The sequence below is a fragment of the Chaetura pelagica genome, unplaced genomic scaffold (genome assembly GCF_000747805.2).
Source record: "Chaetura pelagica isolate M959 unplaced genomic scaffold, ChaPel_1.0 scaffold11, whole genome shotgun sequence".
Classification (NCBI taxonomy): Eukaryota; Metazoa; Chordata; class Aves; order Apodiformes; family Apodidae; genus Chaetura; species Chaetura pelagica.
The window spans coordinates 5,204,633-5,219,643 of NW_009952694.1; the positions used below are offsets into that span (position 1 = coordinate 5,204,633).

At 42.2% G+C, this 15,011-nt stretch overlaps 1 protein-coding gene across 1 annotated transcript in view; it reads left to right on the top strand.

Annotated features, from left to right (window-relative positions):
• Nucleotides 1-15,011, top strand: part of TTLL5 (tubulin tyrosine ligase-like family, member 5) — a 134,102-nt gene that overhangs the window by 105,890 nt on the left and 13,201 nt on the right. The window contains exon 30 of the mRNA XM_009993967.1: nucleotides 10,690-10,867. Coding sequence (XP_009992269.1) covers nucleotides 10,690-10,867 — 178 coding nt within the window. The remainder of the gene's footprint in view (nucleotides 1-10,689; nucleotides 10,868-15,011) is intronic.

The window sequence follows — 15,011 nt, forward strand, 5'->3', positions numbered from 1 at the left end:
CTTTCCCTGTAAACTGTGTGAGCGGCTTTTCAAAGGAGGCATTACAGGGTGCAGGGCTAACTTAACCCTGACTTAACCCTTGGCAGTCTGGAGAGAGATAGGAATTATGGCTTTCCAGGAGACATTAGTAACATTAATTAGAGCCCCAGCCATAAGCATGCTTTAGACAGTGCTGCCCATTTCCTGTTTTCATCCTCATGTGCTACTGCTGCTATTCACCCATAAAATGCAAAAATCTTATTGGATAAAGCACTAAAATGATGTATGGCTAGGAATAAATAGAGCCCATCAGTCTTTTCCAGTTTTGTTCTCAAGAGATGTGCCTACCATGACAGAAGAAAAGCAGAATGTGAGTACAAGTCATGTTTTGTGTTGATCCATTTGATCCTTGCTGTGGTTGTACAGTGGAACCTCTGCAGCAAGGAATACTTCTTGCATTTCTTTAAGTGGTGAAGTATCACATCTAAGTTTCTGGTACATTGAGTTATTGGAGTGTGTATAGAAACTCTTAGAAACTCTCCCTGGACTAGGACAAGAGATCAATTTTAAGGTGGCATTTAACTCATTGTCTAAGTCTGAATGACTTATTTAAGCAATGTGGAGTTAGACAGTGCAGTGAAGTAACTTCACTCGGAGTCTACCTGCTCTGTCTGAACCTAATTAATTAATACTTGAAAATTTGGGGGATAGGGATGTCATGACAGTTCAGACAGTTGCAGGATGCTACCAGGGGCCCAACAAAAAATGGCTCCACTGAAGAGTAAGTATTTCATTTCATTTTTTAAGACTGGTAAGTTTAGTGCTCCTGAAAGTAAGAGCTTGATGATGGCAGCTGAATCTGGGAATAGCTGAGGTAGATTAGGCCTTGCCTGCAGAGGTTTTCCAGTGCTCCATAATCTCACCCTGCCCTTCTGCTAGGCTGTCACTAGGCTGTTTTGATGCACCTCATTTTTAGCCTGATGTACACATGACCTTGCTTTTCTGTGGAGATCCAGAACCTAAAATACACTTTGTTCCTGATCTGCAGCAGAACTGAGTAGGCAAGGCAATTGCTTTTGTTATAAGAAATTCTTATAATTGTTGTTATAACTGTTGTCCAAATGCCAGGTTTCTCAATAGCAGGGAGACAGCAGGGTTAATTTTTAGAAGGCAGGGGGCAGGAAATGAATTATAAAGCAGCAGATACCAGAAAAGAAGGAAGCCCATGAACTTTGATAATACTTGCAGAACAAAGTGAAGGAGCAAGAAGGCAGTGGACTTTCCCTGTATAGCTGTTGTGCATGCACATCTGGAATAATATGCTCTAGTTTTGAGCACTTGCCTAGCCTCAAATACTGATAAAGTGGCAAAAGTTCAGAGAAAAGCAATATACAATCAAAGGCCAGAAGGGACTGTATTGAGGAAAAAGATGAAGGGAGTTGAGCATGCCAACACTGGCTATACTTGAAGGAGGCATAGCTCTAGTCATGAAAGTTTAGACCTGGAATAAGAGGAAGATCATGCAATAAAGCAAGAAAACATAAGTTTAATTTGGAATCTCAGGAAAAATTCTTGACAGTGAATGCATACCTGCCTGTGGAGTTGTGCAGCTAAGAGTGGACATGGAGTCCTCCACTGAAACATGCTCTAATCCTGCACTACAAAGAGATAAATTAGATGCTTTTGCTCACATCTTTGTTTTTGAATAAAATTCTTGTAACAACATCAACTCTCTCAGTTGAAAGGGGGAATTGTAAGAATAGCAGAGAGGGACTCCTGACATTTGCTAGTAATTACGCACATTAAAATGTCTTGGGATGCTTGAATTGTGCCTCTGGTAGCTATTACAGTTAACCTGTGAATGGATTTGGAAATTGTAGTTAAATCTCAGAACTTTTCATGTTCTTTGACTAAATTAACCCAGTCCCAAGGCTTTGCATGTTGACCTTGTACATCTTCTGTTGTCTTAAGGCACAATGATACTGATGATAAGAGCCTTTTGTGTAGTAGCTTGAGCTGCTGGGTAAGTGGGTAGCTGAAAAACTACGGTGAAACTATTGCAAGATGCCTTCATCTGTGCCTCATCACTAGGAAAAAAATTTTGGTCTGGGATGGAAAGTCTCCTACATCTCTGCAATACCTTTGCATGGGAGATCGTGTTTGTCACTTTGAACTGGATTTGAACCCAAAATACAGTTCCTCACATTTATTGTGCCAATGCAGCCTTGGCAGGCTGCTCATTAACTTTTAAAGCTTTTCCTTGGCTTCTCTTGCCGAGCTCAAAAGCAGATTGCAGGCCAGGTGATGGTATCCTTGTTTTATACAGGCCAGATGCTTCCTGCCCTTCCCAGTCCCCCAGGTACCTGCACCAGGGCAAGATCTGGACAGCTCCCCATGCCTCAGAACATATCCAGAGTCCTTTTTAGGAATATTAAGATTGCTTTTGGAAAGCTATCTTTCTTTGCCTTTGTAACATAGCTGCTGCTGCTGTATATTTTAGGGGCTTCTATGTTGCAGCAATTAGAGCTACAGACCATGCTAAAATACAGACTTTTGCTGACTAAACTGAACCTAAGTCACTCTTTCATGGATGCTACTGATAATAGCAGAGGACAGGAGTAAACCATTCTCAAAGACTAGTTGCTCTGTTTTTCAATTTTTAATTTATTGCTTTTGAAGCTGAGGGGAGGCAAAGAGAGAAAAGACAAAGAAAGGCCTTGAGGCAAGTGGCGCTGTGAGAGGCCTGACAGTCCTGCATCCCAGCCAGGCCCCCAGCGTCCTGGGCTTTGTCCCACTATGTTTATCATTGCTCCATAGCCAGTCCCGATCTAGGGCCTATTGTTAGGGATGGAAGAAACATGTAATGTGCCAAAGAAAATGTTCTGTGTTTTTCTGAGTGCCTGAACATAAGTCAGCAGGATGCTGGGAGCTGCCACACTAGACAGAATCATTAGTTACTATGCCAACTGCTTTCTGGCAGCTGGTGCCCACCAAGGCTTTGTACTGAAAGCTTCCTGAGCTTGTCATAGCACCTGAATGCCCTGTGGGAGAGAAACTGCTGCCCAAGGTTGTGTTGTGTTCCTAGGCAAGGTGGTAGCACTGATTTATAAATGCAGTAGGTCCCCTTATTGCCAGCAATGGCCCTTGTTCATCTGTAACTCCAGCCTTTACATTAAATGACGCAAAATACTTCCATTGTCAGATTGTTCCCTCATTTAAAAGGAGGTTAATTCATTTCTCAGTTAGTTAGACCTCCAGCTATACTGACTCCTGCTGTGATACTATCAGTTCTCACAAACTAAGCAGGGTTAAACATAGAGGGATATTCTTCAAGAATGCTGAATTTTCACAAGTAATTTGAGTCTAGTTTGCATTGCCTTTCAATGGGTTGTAGGCACTTTTCAAATGTTTCAAGAGTGCCTGCTTAGTAAGTGATATATGAGGAATACTAGTATTGCCCGCCACACAGAAGTTGCTGTCAAACCAGTGCCCAACTGTACCATTGGAAGAAGGCTTCAGTTGAAAAAGAACTGAAAGCCCTATGGGTAACATTTAAATATATTATTTATTTTTTTTATTTTTTTTTAACATTGGGATGTTTAAACCATGTTTGTATCCAAAGTATGTATTAAGAATGCAAATTATGCATAAGAATACATATATTCTGAATCCCTTCTACTTCTGCATTGTCTTCCCATACCCTGATTATTTCCTTGTAGTTTCACTGTAGTAAAGACTTTCCTTTGACCTGTCCTCTGTTGTTGCCTTTCATTGTCCAATATTACTCACCTCAGCAGTGGCTGTATTTGTTGTCAGATGTTTGAATGAGCTACTTAGGAATTGGTGGATGCTGGAAGTGTGATCTATCGTTAGTAGTTGTTCTGCCATTCTTTTAGTATGGACTTGCTGTATGTCAGATAGTTCTTCATAACTATGAGATTCTCAGTGAGTGGTGTTGTGGTTGGTCTTCCTTACATCTTCAGTCCTTGGTATTTCTTGCAAATCTGTTTGAACTGGGAACAGAATCCAGTTCTCTCCTTCCTTATAAGAGAGCTGATAGTCACATCCCTCCTGTATGGAAGCTGGATTTCATGGAGAATTTTTTTTTCTGTGGTCAGTGAACAAATATATTAGTATTTTATTAGTATTTAGTATTTTAATACACTAGCACTTGTTCCTAGTACAGGTGTAGGTAGTTGATTGCATAAGGGTTGCTTACACCAGAAAAAGAGCTAAGGAACTGGAAAGGAGAACTAGAGCAGAAAGTGAATTTGGAACCAGAAAACCTGGAGATGAGTGCAGGGTGTTCTAGTGCTTTTAGGCTGGGTAACAATCAGAATAGCATGAAGATCTGTTGAAATTGGTCTCAGAAGCAAACCAATATCTTTTGTGATGCAAAAAGCTGCAGCAGAGAGGTCTTATGCTGCCAGTGAAGAAGAGAGAGGGAGTTTTGGCCCAAGCTTTATGAAAACTACAGTTGAAATAAAGGAACACAGTGGGTTTCTTGCCAAAAATACTGAGTAGCCCTAAGAGCTGCTGGAAGGACAGAATCTTGCTTACAAAAGATGGGCCATAATGCCAAGGCTGAGATTTCCTGTACATAGTGAAGGCCTGAATCCTGGCCAGGTCTCTAAACTAAGCAGCTCATAAGTAATCCTGAGCAAGCTGTGAGAAGATTGCTCACAACCAGCCTGGCTGACAGAACGAAACTCAATCTCTTCTGGTGGCACAGGCAGAAATTTCTATTTCCCATTTGCCTGTGTGCGCATCTATGCCTGTATCTGTCATCTGTACATGTGAGCAAATGAATCGTTAGTGTTCAAGCAACAAGCAGGGCTGTGAGTACTAACTCTACAATCCTCATTTCCATTCAGGGTGTGTGTGTTTTTCTGGTTACTTTTGGCTTCACCTGGAATGGTGTGAGTTCTGAAAAAGCTTTTTCCTTCAGGTGGCATATTTATATAGTCTCTCTACCATGTGAACTCACTATTATCTAGTAAGGTATGAGGTCCTCTACAGCTTTTTTCCAGAGTTCATTACTGCGCTGAGCCTGTAGAGAATTCCTTGAGCAGAAGAGCTAACTTCAGGAAGGTTGCTAAGGTGCTGTCAAGCTTTGATAAACCATCTGACAGACGAAGACTGAGAATAGGAGCTGCACCACTGTGCACACCCTGGAGCATGGCAAATAGACTGAGAGCTAGAGTGTGTCTCTGGCAGCCACATATCAAGTCTTAGATCCAAAGCCCTGTTCTGCTGGACTGGGAAAGCTTTGCCTTAGATGTAATATAAGCAACTTGCTCACATGTTCTATATGAGCTTTACAAAACTACAGATGAAACATACCTCTACAAAAGTGATCCTAAGTCTTGCAAATATGCAGGCTTTCTGTTGTCAAGTATTTAGTGCTTCTATTATAAAGAGTTGAAGTTATGTATCATGAACTTATAATATTTCTGTCTATAAAGAAGCAAAACCCATGGAAGCTACCAGGAGCATATCCAATCCAGAAGGATTCTGCAGGCCATGAGAGTAAAATCTACGCAGGCAAGAAATGGTGTTTTCAATATAGTGTCTTTAAAAAAGTGTTGCACTGCATCATGTGGAGAGAAGGTATTGGAACTGCAGGGAGTTGTGTACAAGACTGTATATGCTGCAAGAAAATGTTATCCAAAGTTTTTGTGGGTTTATTTCGTTTTTTTAATTTAGTTCTTCACAAAGGTTTAATATGACGTAGCTTCAACAGTATTTTCTTGGGTAGTTTAAAACAAGCGTATCTGGGAAAGATTATATCCCAAATAATTTATTTTGGGCTATGGATCGTATGTTGGTTGAAACGGAAAAAGTGGATGAAAACAAATCAGAAACCAAATTAAAGCGTTTCAGAGTTCATTGAGGTAATACTTTGCCAGCTATCTAAAAAGATAACAAAACACACACAAAAAACCACCACCAACAAAAAACACACACAAAAGAAAACACACAACCCCCCCAAAAAAAAAACACCACAGAAATTAAGATCAAGGAAAATTATGCTAAAGTTCTGCCATTCAGTTAATGGCTCTCACAGTCTTGCAGACTGCAGTCACTGTTCCTAATTTCTGTGGCACAAAGCCAGTTTGGCTATCAGCATGTCCAACTTTAGTAGAGTTTTCATTTACATCAATATTATCTCCTTCATTTCATCTTGGCTTTTATGTTTTAGAAAAAAACCCACTCATTCTTTAGCTTCCCAAGCATTCTTTTGGATCAAAGGATGAGTTTTATGCATTGCAGGTTCTGAGCTGGAGGTAGATATGACAGAATTTGGAACAGAAATTTGTTTCTAGAATTAATCATATATCTTGAAAAAATGAGTACCTTAAAGAGTGCCTGACTGAATTCCCTAACTTCTGGCTGAGGCAGGTTTAGTTTCAGATCCCTGATGCATAAACAGTACTGGCTGCATTTTCACAGACCAGGTGGACTATCTGGTTCAATGTGCTGCTCAGACAATAGCTTGTGGAAGATTCTGTGGGAAGAGCATTAGGTGATGTTGTGGAGTGGTGATACCTCCCTAATACTCTCTGGAACCCCAGTAATCAGTGATTTTCTGGCCAGGATGTGGTGGCTTTGTATATAAATAGTGTTAGTGGCTCTTGCTTCTGTGAGCTTGCCTAGTAATTTTTGAACCCCTGTAAATTTTTGGTGTCCCTAGCTTGCCCGTAGTAAGAAGGCATCCACAGTTTAATTATGTGTTATGAGAAAAACTACTTCCTTTTGTTTGTTTTAACCTGCCCACCTGATGACTTCGTGTGGTTTTTCCTATGCCTTTTATCATGATAGGTGAGTAATTGTTCCCTATTCTCCTTCTCCCCGAAGCTCATAATTTTATAGATATTTTTCGTATTTCCTTTCAGTTTTCCTTTTTCCAAGCTGAAGGGTCCTATTTATTTAGTCGTTCCTCAACATATAAGCTATTCCATACCTTTGATCATTTCTACAGCATTTATTTGTACTTTTTCCAGTTCTACGATAGGCTTTTTGAGAAGGGAGGAGGAACAGGGGTTAGAACTATTCTCAGTATGCAAGAGATAGATGCAGTTCTGGTTTATGTGGTAGCATGGTAGTGTTCTTGGCTTTGTTCCCCGTGCCTTTCCTAGTAATTCCTGAGTTTGCTTTTTGAGAGTATTTTAGTTTTCGTAGAAACATCTATTATACCTATAGTTATAAAGTTTCCTTCCTGAATAGAAATAACTAGTTCAAAGCTCATCACTGTGTAAAACTAGGACTGTGTTTCCCTAGGTACATAACTACATTCAATTAAATAATTATGAAATCTACCATTTTAACTTTGATCATTCAGCAATGGGATGTTTTTTTTTTCACACTTCTCAGTGATTTTCAGTTTTTCAGCAGCAAACTTTTTTATTTCACTCTTTTCTTAGATAACTTATAAGTGTTTTGAATAGCAGAGACTATAGCACAAATTCTTGTGAGACACCAGTGGTAATCTCCTTCTATTGTGGAACCTGTCCATTTATTCTAGCTCTGGTGTCATGTGTTTTAACTAGTTACAAAATCCATGAGAGATAGTCTCTTTATCCTACACTGGCTTACTTTATTTAGGAGCATTTTGAATGAACTTACCAGATCTTATCAGCTGAGAAATGGCTGGTGTGAAAGAGTTACTCTAGGCAAGTGGACAAATACAATTGTTGTTTAGTTCAAAACATAGTGACTGGCCACCAGCTGGATTTAACTGTTTATCACAGCTCTTTGAGCCTGGCCATCCAGCCAGTTTTTAATCCATTGAAGAGTCCACCCGTCTATGCCATGGCCACTAGTTCTCAAGGACTGTGCTGTGGGAGACAGTATCAAAGGCCTTACTAAAGTCCAGGGAGACAACATCCACAGCCTTTCCCTCATCCAATAGGTGGGTCACCTGGTCACAGAACAAGATCAAGTTACTCAAGCAGGACCTGCCTTTCATGAACCCATGCTGGCTGGGCCTGATCTCACCATTATCCTGCTCTTGCTGTGTGACTGCACCCAAGATGAATCGCTCCATAATCTTCCCTGGTTCCAAGGTCAGGCTGACAGGCCTATGGTTTGCCAGATCCTCCTTTTGGCCCTTTTTCTAGATGGATGTCACGCTGGCAAGCCTACAGTTGTCTGGCGCTTCCCCTGTTAACCAGGGCTGCTGGTAGATGATGGAGAGTGGCTTGGCAAGCGCCTCTGCCAGCTCCCTCAGCACTCTCGGGTGAATACCATCTGGCCCCATAGACTTGTGAGTGTCCAGGTGGTGTAACAGGTCATTAACAGCTTCCTCCTGGATTTTGGGGATTTGCTATTGCTCTCCATCCCTATCAGGAGGTTGAGGATAACGGACTATGAAAGACTGAGGCAAAGAAGGCATTCAGTACCTCAGCCTTTTCCTCATCCTTGATAGCAACGTTTCTCCCTGCATCCAATAAAGGGTGGACATTCTCCTTGACTATCTTTTTGCTGTTAATGTATTTGTAAAAACCTTTTTTTTATCCCTCACAGCAGGGCCAGGTTGAGTTCTAGTTGTGCTTTTGCCTTTCTGATGTTCTTTCTGCATGACCTAGCCAGATGCCTGTAACTCCTCTTGAGTTGCCTGCCCCTTTTTCCAAAGGTGGTAGTCTCTCCCTTTTTTCCTGAGCCTCTGCAAGAGCTCCCTGTTCAGCCAGGCTGGTCACCTTCCCTGACAGTTTTTTTTACAACACATGAGGACGGCCTGCCCCTGTGCCTCTAAGACTTTCTTCTTGAAGAACATCCAGCCTTCCTGGGATTCTTTGCCATTCAGGACTGTCTTCCTAGGCACATTCCCAACTAGTGTCCTGAACAGCCCGAAATCTGCCCTCTGGAAGTCCATGGTAGCATTTCTACTTACCCCACTCCTTACTTCACCACGAATTGAGAATTCTCATCATTTCATGGTCATTTCTATGCAAGCAAAACACTCCCTAACACACAGTGCTACTCCACCACCTCCCCTTCCCTGTCTACCCCTTCTGAAGAGCTTATAGCCATTCATTGCAGTACTCTAATCATGGCTGTCATGCCACCATGTTTCTGTGATGGCAACTATGTCATAGCTGTCCTGCTGCACATGGCCTCCAGCTGCTCCTGTTTATTGCCCATGCTGTGTGCATTGTAGATGGCACTTCAGCTGGGCTAACAATCCTGCCACAATTTTGAGGAGAAAAGTCCTAATTACTGTCTGACCATTCCCAGCCACTTCCATGGTTACTAACCTATTAGTGAGCCCTGTCTTTTTGTTTTCCACTGGGCTGTCTTGCTCCTCTGTTGCTGAGGAGCTAAGTATGGAGAATGGCCCTTTAGTGTTCGGAGTTGTTGTCTTCAACATTAGGGTACATTAGGTTATTTTCAAGGGAGAGTACATAGGTCTGGCAATTGCCTCTTTCTTGTTTGAAACATCCTTTTGAATATTTTAAGAGTTTGCTGTGATAATAAAGCTTGTGGGAGAAGGTACAACACATTCAAGGGAAGCTGCTACTACATGCTTGAAGAATCTAGGATGTAAGTTTTGATAGGATCCTGAAGCAAGGAGATTGCTATTAACTCCCTTGCCAAAACAATAACCTACACCAAATCGTGGCATGAAAAAGATGCAAAGTATCTTTTGCATTCCAGTTACTTATGACATGCACAGGAAATGTCTGGACAAGGGAATTCTGCCCGAGGAATCCAAAGGAAGTATTTGGAAAGAGAAGTTGAGGGAAACATGACAGAGGTCAGCAGAAACTTGGAAGCTCAGGTATTGAGGCTTGAAGGTTTTACTAGCCAGAGTGTCAGGATTCAGTGTATCATATGTCATCCTGTCTTGTGAGCTCAGGATGTGTGAGCTGCTGGGCCATTGGAGCCTCTTAAGGAGACCTTGTGGTCCTGTCAGTCTGCCACCTGCTCTCTGCAAAGCCTCTTGGCCTTGTGTAGAAGTGTGTTGCTGCTGCCTTCTCACTGAGGCTTACAAACTTCAAAGCAAGCCAGTAAACTCCTGTTGGTACTTATCATGTTGCAGACCACAGCTGAACTCCCACCATATAACCCTGGGTTGTAAGAGCTCCTGCTTCTTTAGAGGCCTCTTCTCTGGGAAAGGCTTGCATTACTCTGATGATGAAAGAAATGAGCCTATCTTCAGTCCCCTCAGGTCTTTTGGGTTTTAACTGTATGGAAACAATATGTGCTGTAATTGCAGCCTCACCCCACTAGTCCTTTATCCCCTCTGTAGTTATTGTACTGCATGTCTGTCTTCTATTGCACTCTCACTGCAGCATGTGTTTCCTTAGTGTAAACCTTCTGTTAATTTATTAACAAAATCTCTACAAATCCAAATAAATAATTATCTTATTAGTATTGGGAATCCTTAGCTCTTTTCCTGCTGCAGCTCTGCCTCTCTTCAGTGCTGATCAGCCACAGACATGTTCCAGTTCAGAGTTTTTCTTCTTTTTTCTTTTTTTTCTCAAGCATGACATTACAGCTAATAATACAGTCCCAGGCTGGAATTCAGGAAACTCCTTAGCAAAACAGCACTTGGTACCTCTAGCAGGTGTTGTGCTTGCTGGGGCTGCTTAATACAAATTCATAGCTTGCTAAGTATTAAGGTTTTTTTAGGAAGCAGCAGTGCCTTGTAAAGCAGAGGTTCCTATGTGCAGAGTGTTGAAAGCGTGATGGCTCTTCTTTTCTCAGGGCTCCAGAGAATCATCATTTTGGCTGTGAAGGAGAGTTGGAGAACAGTGTCTACAACAAGTTGACAAAAAGACCGCTGGCACATCCCAACTATCAGCTCCATTTTGCTGTGCAACAGCTTCAGCAGCAGAAACGTCAGTCACCGCAGCTGTCGGAGCAAAGCCAAGCCCGACACCAGGTAACTAAGAAAAAAATCATGCCTGGGATGTAGCGATGCTGACTGAGTCTTAGATGTGCAGGACCAATCCGGAGCTGGTACATATGGCACAGCTTTTGTGAAGGAAGTGGCTTTTCACGTGGGTTGCAACAAAGCTAATATTACTGACAGTGATTTTGACAGCACTTTGATGCTGTAGTTCCCAATGGCTTCTTCTACTGCATTGGCATTCTCCTCCATTTGGCTACTGACAGGTTGCTGTGATTTTCTGCACCAGTTCAGGGCATCACCTTGTAGAGCCTCAGACAGCCTTAGAACAGTCTACAGACTCCTTGGTTCATTGTCACTTAATCTCATCACTGGTAGTATGTTCATACTCAGACTTGAGTTCTTAGGTAGTACTTCAAGCTGGGTCACTGTTCTATTTCAGTGTTTCTAAATATAGACTCTTGAAATTGTGTTGGCAACTGTGTTCTCTGTGGCAAACAGACCCCATCAAGGCTTCATCTTGACTTCTCCTGGATGTGTTATCACACGATGCAGGTATCAACTTCTTTACTATGAGGGTGACAGAGCGCTGGAACAGGCTGCCTGGAGAGATTGTGGAGTCTCCTTCTCTGGAGACTTTCAAGACTCATCTGGACATGTTCCTGTGTGATCTGCCCTAGGTGTTTCTGCTGCAGCAGGGGGGTTGGACTTGATGTTCAGAGGTCCCTTCCAACCCTATGGTTTTATGAAAAGAGGAACAGGCTGCCTGGAGAGATTGTGGAGTCTCCTTCTCTGGAGACTTTCAAGACTCATCTGGACATGTTCCTGTGTGATCTGCCCTAGGTGTTTCTGCTGCAGCAGGGGGGTTGGACTTGATGTTCAGAGGTCCCTTCCAACCCTATGGTTTTATGAAAAGAGCAGTTTGTTAAGGGGACTGAAAAAGATCTAGGAGAATCTTCATTCTTTTGAAGTAATATGTTAATTTATTTTAAGAGCCATCACTGTGCAGGAGGCATGGCCACCAACCTTAATGCCAGATTCAAGTTTTGTCTGCAACCCTGAAAATATTCTCCAGGCCTCCTACACATTTTTTTATTACTACATTTAAGATCTCCTTTCACTGCTTTGCACGAAACTGTCTGATGGACACGTGACTCTTGTTACAACTGCAAGAAGAAAAGATAGGCTAAGTGTCTAAGAGCTAGAGGAAATTGAAAAGAGTTTGTGTTATTCGTGTTCTGGGTGACACCTAGATGCCACTGTGTCTGTAATAGCATTTCCATCCTGCCTGGGGAAGTTTTCCAAAGTTCAATGAGTGCATTGATGCAATCATTACTTTTCTTTGTTATTATGGAAGAAGGTGTGTTCTTTCTTCTGAGTGATATCCAAAAGGCTTCCCTGCTAAAGGGAAGGAAGCCTTTGGGCAAACAAAATTTCACTCAGAAGAGATTGATCTCCATTAGGAAGGAGCTATTTGCTGGACAGCCTGGCAGGACTGGACTCCAACAAAGCCAAGAACAGAACTAACATGTCAGGATCTGAACAGCCACTCTCCCTCCTGTGAAGCAGATGAGTCACTAGTCTGGGTCCTTGAGAATAGGTTATAGGCAAATTGCCCTTATCGTTTTCTGGGAGCATCTTAAAAGAGTGGCCGTTCTGCCTTTGCTCCCTGCACTTCTTTCAAGGCCCTCACTTAGCCATGCAGTTTCCATCTCCAAATTCCCTCACCTACAGTCTCCATGCCCCCTCTGTGAGCAGGAGGTCTTCCTTTCATCTCCATCCAGGGGGCTCTGGGTGGGCAGCTGTGGCTGCTCATGAACTCAGGAGAGGGCCGTAAGCTGGCTTGTGCCTGTGAGGAGGCTGGAGCTGGCCGTGGGGCCTGGCTGAGTCCTCTTCTAATTGCTGACATTGAGCTGATGTTATTCTTGGCCTCGGGCAGAGCCATTACTCAGGAGTTTCTGTTAAAGTGATTCTTTGTTAAACCTCCTCTCACCCCCACAGCGTCCCCCTCCTTTCTCTCCCTCCCTTCTCCTTCTGAGCCAAGCAGCTTGGAGTTGCAGTATTCAGGCCATTGCCATGCCGCAGGGCTCAGGCTGCACTGAAGTTGCCATTAATGAAGATTTTGCTGAACATGGAGGCTCTTAGGCTTTCTGTAGTGAAAACCACATCTTAATAAAATTATTGTCTCTTGGATACTTCCTGTCCCACTAGACATTGCATCGAGCCAGCCAGACCACCCCTTCCAGTCACAATTGCACTGACCCTCTGATGCCCCTCCCAATCACTAGACTGTCCTCATCCCAGTCACTCCACTATCCTTAACTGTCTGTCCCCTGCTCTCTCTGGAGTTTCTGTCACTAACCTCTTCCTTCTACTAGCTAGATTCTAAGACTTCAGCCCTCTGCCTTGGCCTTTCCAAGAACTGCCTTCTCTTTTCTGCTGCTTACATCTCCCTGCCTTACATCTCCTTCCCACTCATACTGTTTTGAATTCCACCCCACATTTTCCTGCTGGCCAGAATTTGTCCTCTTTTTCCCCTCCACAGCTGATGTAGCTTATCCTAGCCTGCATGGCTTTGCCATATTTCCTAGTAAGTGTCACCTAAGCTATCTATCTCCTGTTGCCTGCCTTTTCCCTTCTTTTCCTTTCCACATGTCAGGGTCTGCTCCATCCTTTGTTGTCTTGCCTATTATGGTCAAGTTTCTCAGCCTCCTCTCAACAGAAGGAATATATCCCCAAAACTAGAAGACCTATCACTTGAAAGGGTGTAATGATCTCTCTACTATGGGGAGTATATGGAAGGATATCTCCAAGCCTCTTTTATCTGATGGTTCAAGTTCTTGTTACAGTTGGAAGGCAGGATAGCCATTTGTCAGTAGCTCAAGTGCATTTATTAATGTATCTTGAGGCATATCCTGAGTATGGCATGACCATACAACATGAGTGCATGCCAGTCTTTCCTTCTCTCTGACAAGTGGGCTAACAGTATGTTTGCTGATAGCATATGAACAAGTAACAGAAGCACAATGATTAGCAACACCAGCAAAGGCTTCTGCCTGTGTATTAACCAGTTGGATATGTTGGAGATGAGCTGGATGCATTTGAAAGCATGGAAGACCCTAGTCAAGTATTTGTGTAGTAGAAACACCCCCATCTGCTGTATGGGGGATGTGTTACCATGAAAGCTTATTGCCTACTGCTTTGTGGCAGCACCTGCTCTTGGTTGACCACTTTCCAGACCCTCAAGAATTATGATTTCTCCTCCAGGCATTTAACAATTTGCAGAGTAGCAGATACTGTGTTGGTGGAAGAAGAGGAATAATGACCATCAATTTTCACTTGTTGTATGTGGAAGTTAATTTGTGCATTGTCGTATGACAGAAATAGATCTCTGATGTGAGAATAGGTACTTCATTCCCTGGACAAAAAGAAAAACACCAAACTTGAATGGATGAGAATCTAACAAACACATGGATGGAGTGATAGGGTTATAATACAGAGCTTGAGAAAAGAGAAGAAAAATAGAAAGGGGCAGAGACAAGAAGCTTAAATCTGATATTAACAAAATGAAGGAACAAGAATTACAAAATCAAACCAAAATACAAGAACAACAGGTTTATAGCAGTATTTTTAATGTTTAAAGGAGACTTCATGTGACATGTTATGACCTAGATGTTAGTATCACTGCTACAGTTGGCAAGGCAGTTATTATACCATCATTGTTTATTCTCTAATTGTTTCCTGTACTGGAAAGATGCCATCAGCTGTTAGGGAGGTTCCTCCTTCTCTGTGTGTCTATGTGCTGTCTGCTTAGCCTAGCATCTACTGTGTTTATAATTTTATGCCAAACATTTCACATGGGAAAAAAGCTAAATTAAAACAAGAAAAGTACAGTTGTATAGTGGAACGATCCCCATCAGTCCTGCTTATATATAAAAAAAATATCTCATGTTGTACAAGATATAAATCATGTTAACAAGTTGTATGGTCAGATATGATCACATTTTCAATCAGAAGTTTAAGTAGATTTTATGCTATAAAATGTTGGGCTAAGTTAATCTTAAACAATTCTCTTCTCAATTATTTAGAACCAGTATGTTTTCTGAAATATTCCTCATTTTATGAAGTTGAGCAAATTTTTTCTCTTAATGTAAGTAACACACTACAGTTCCCTACA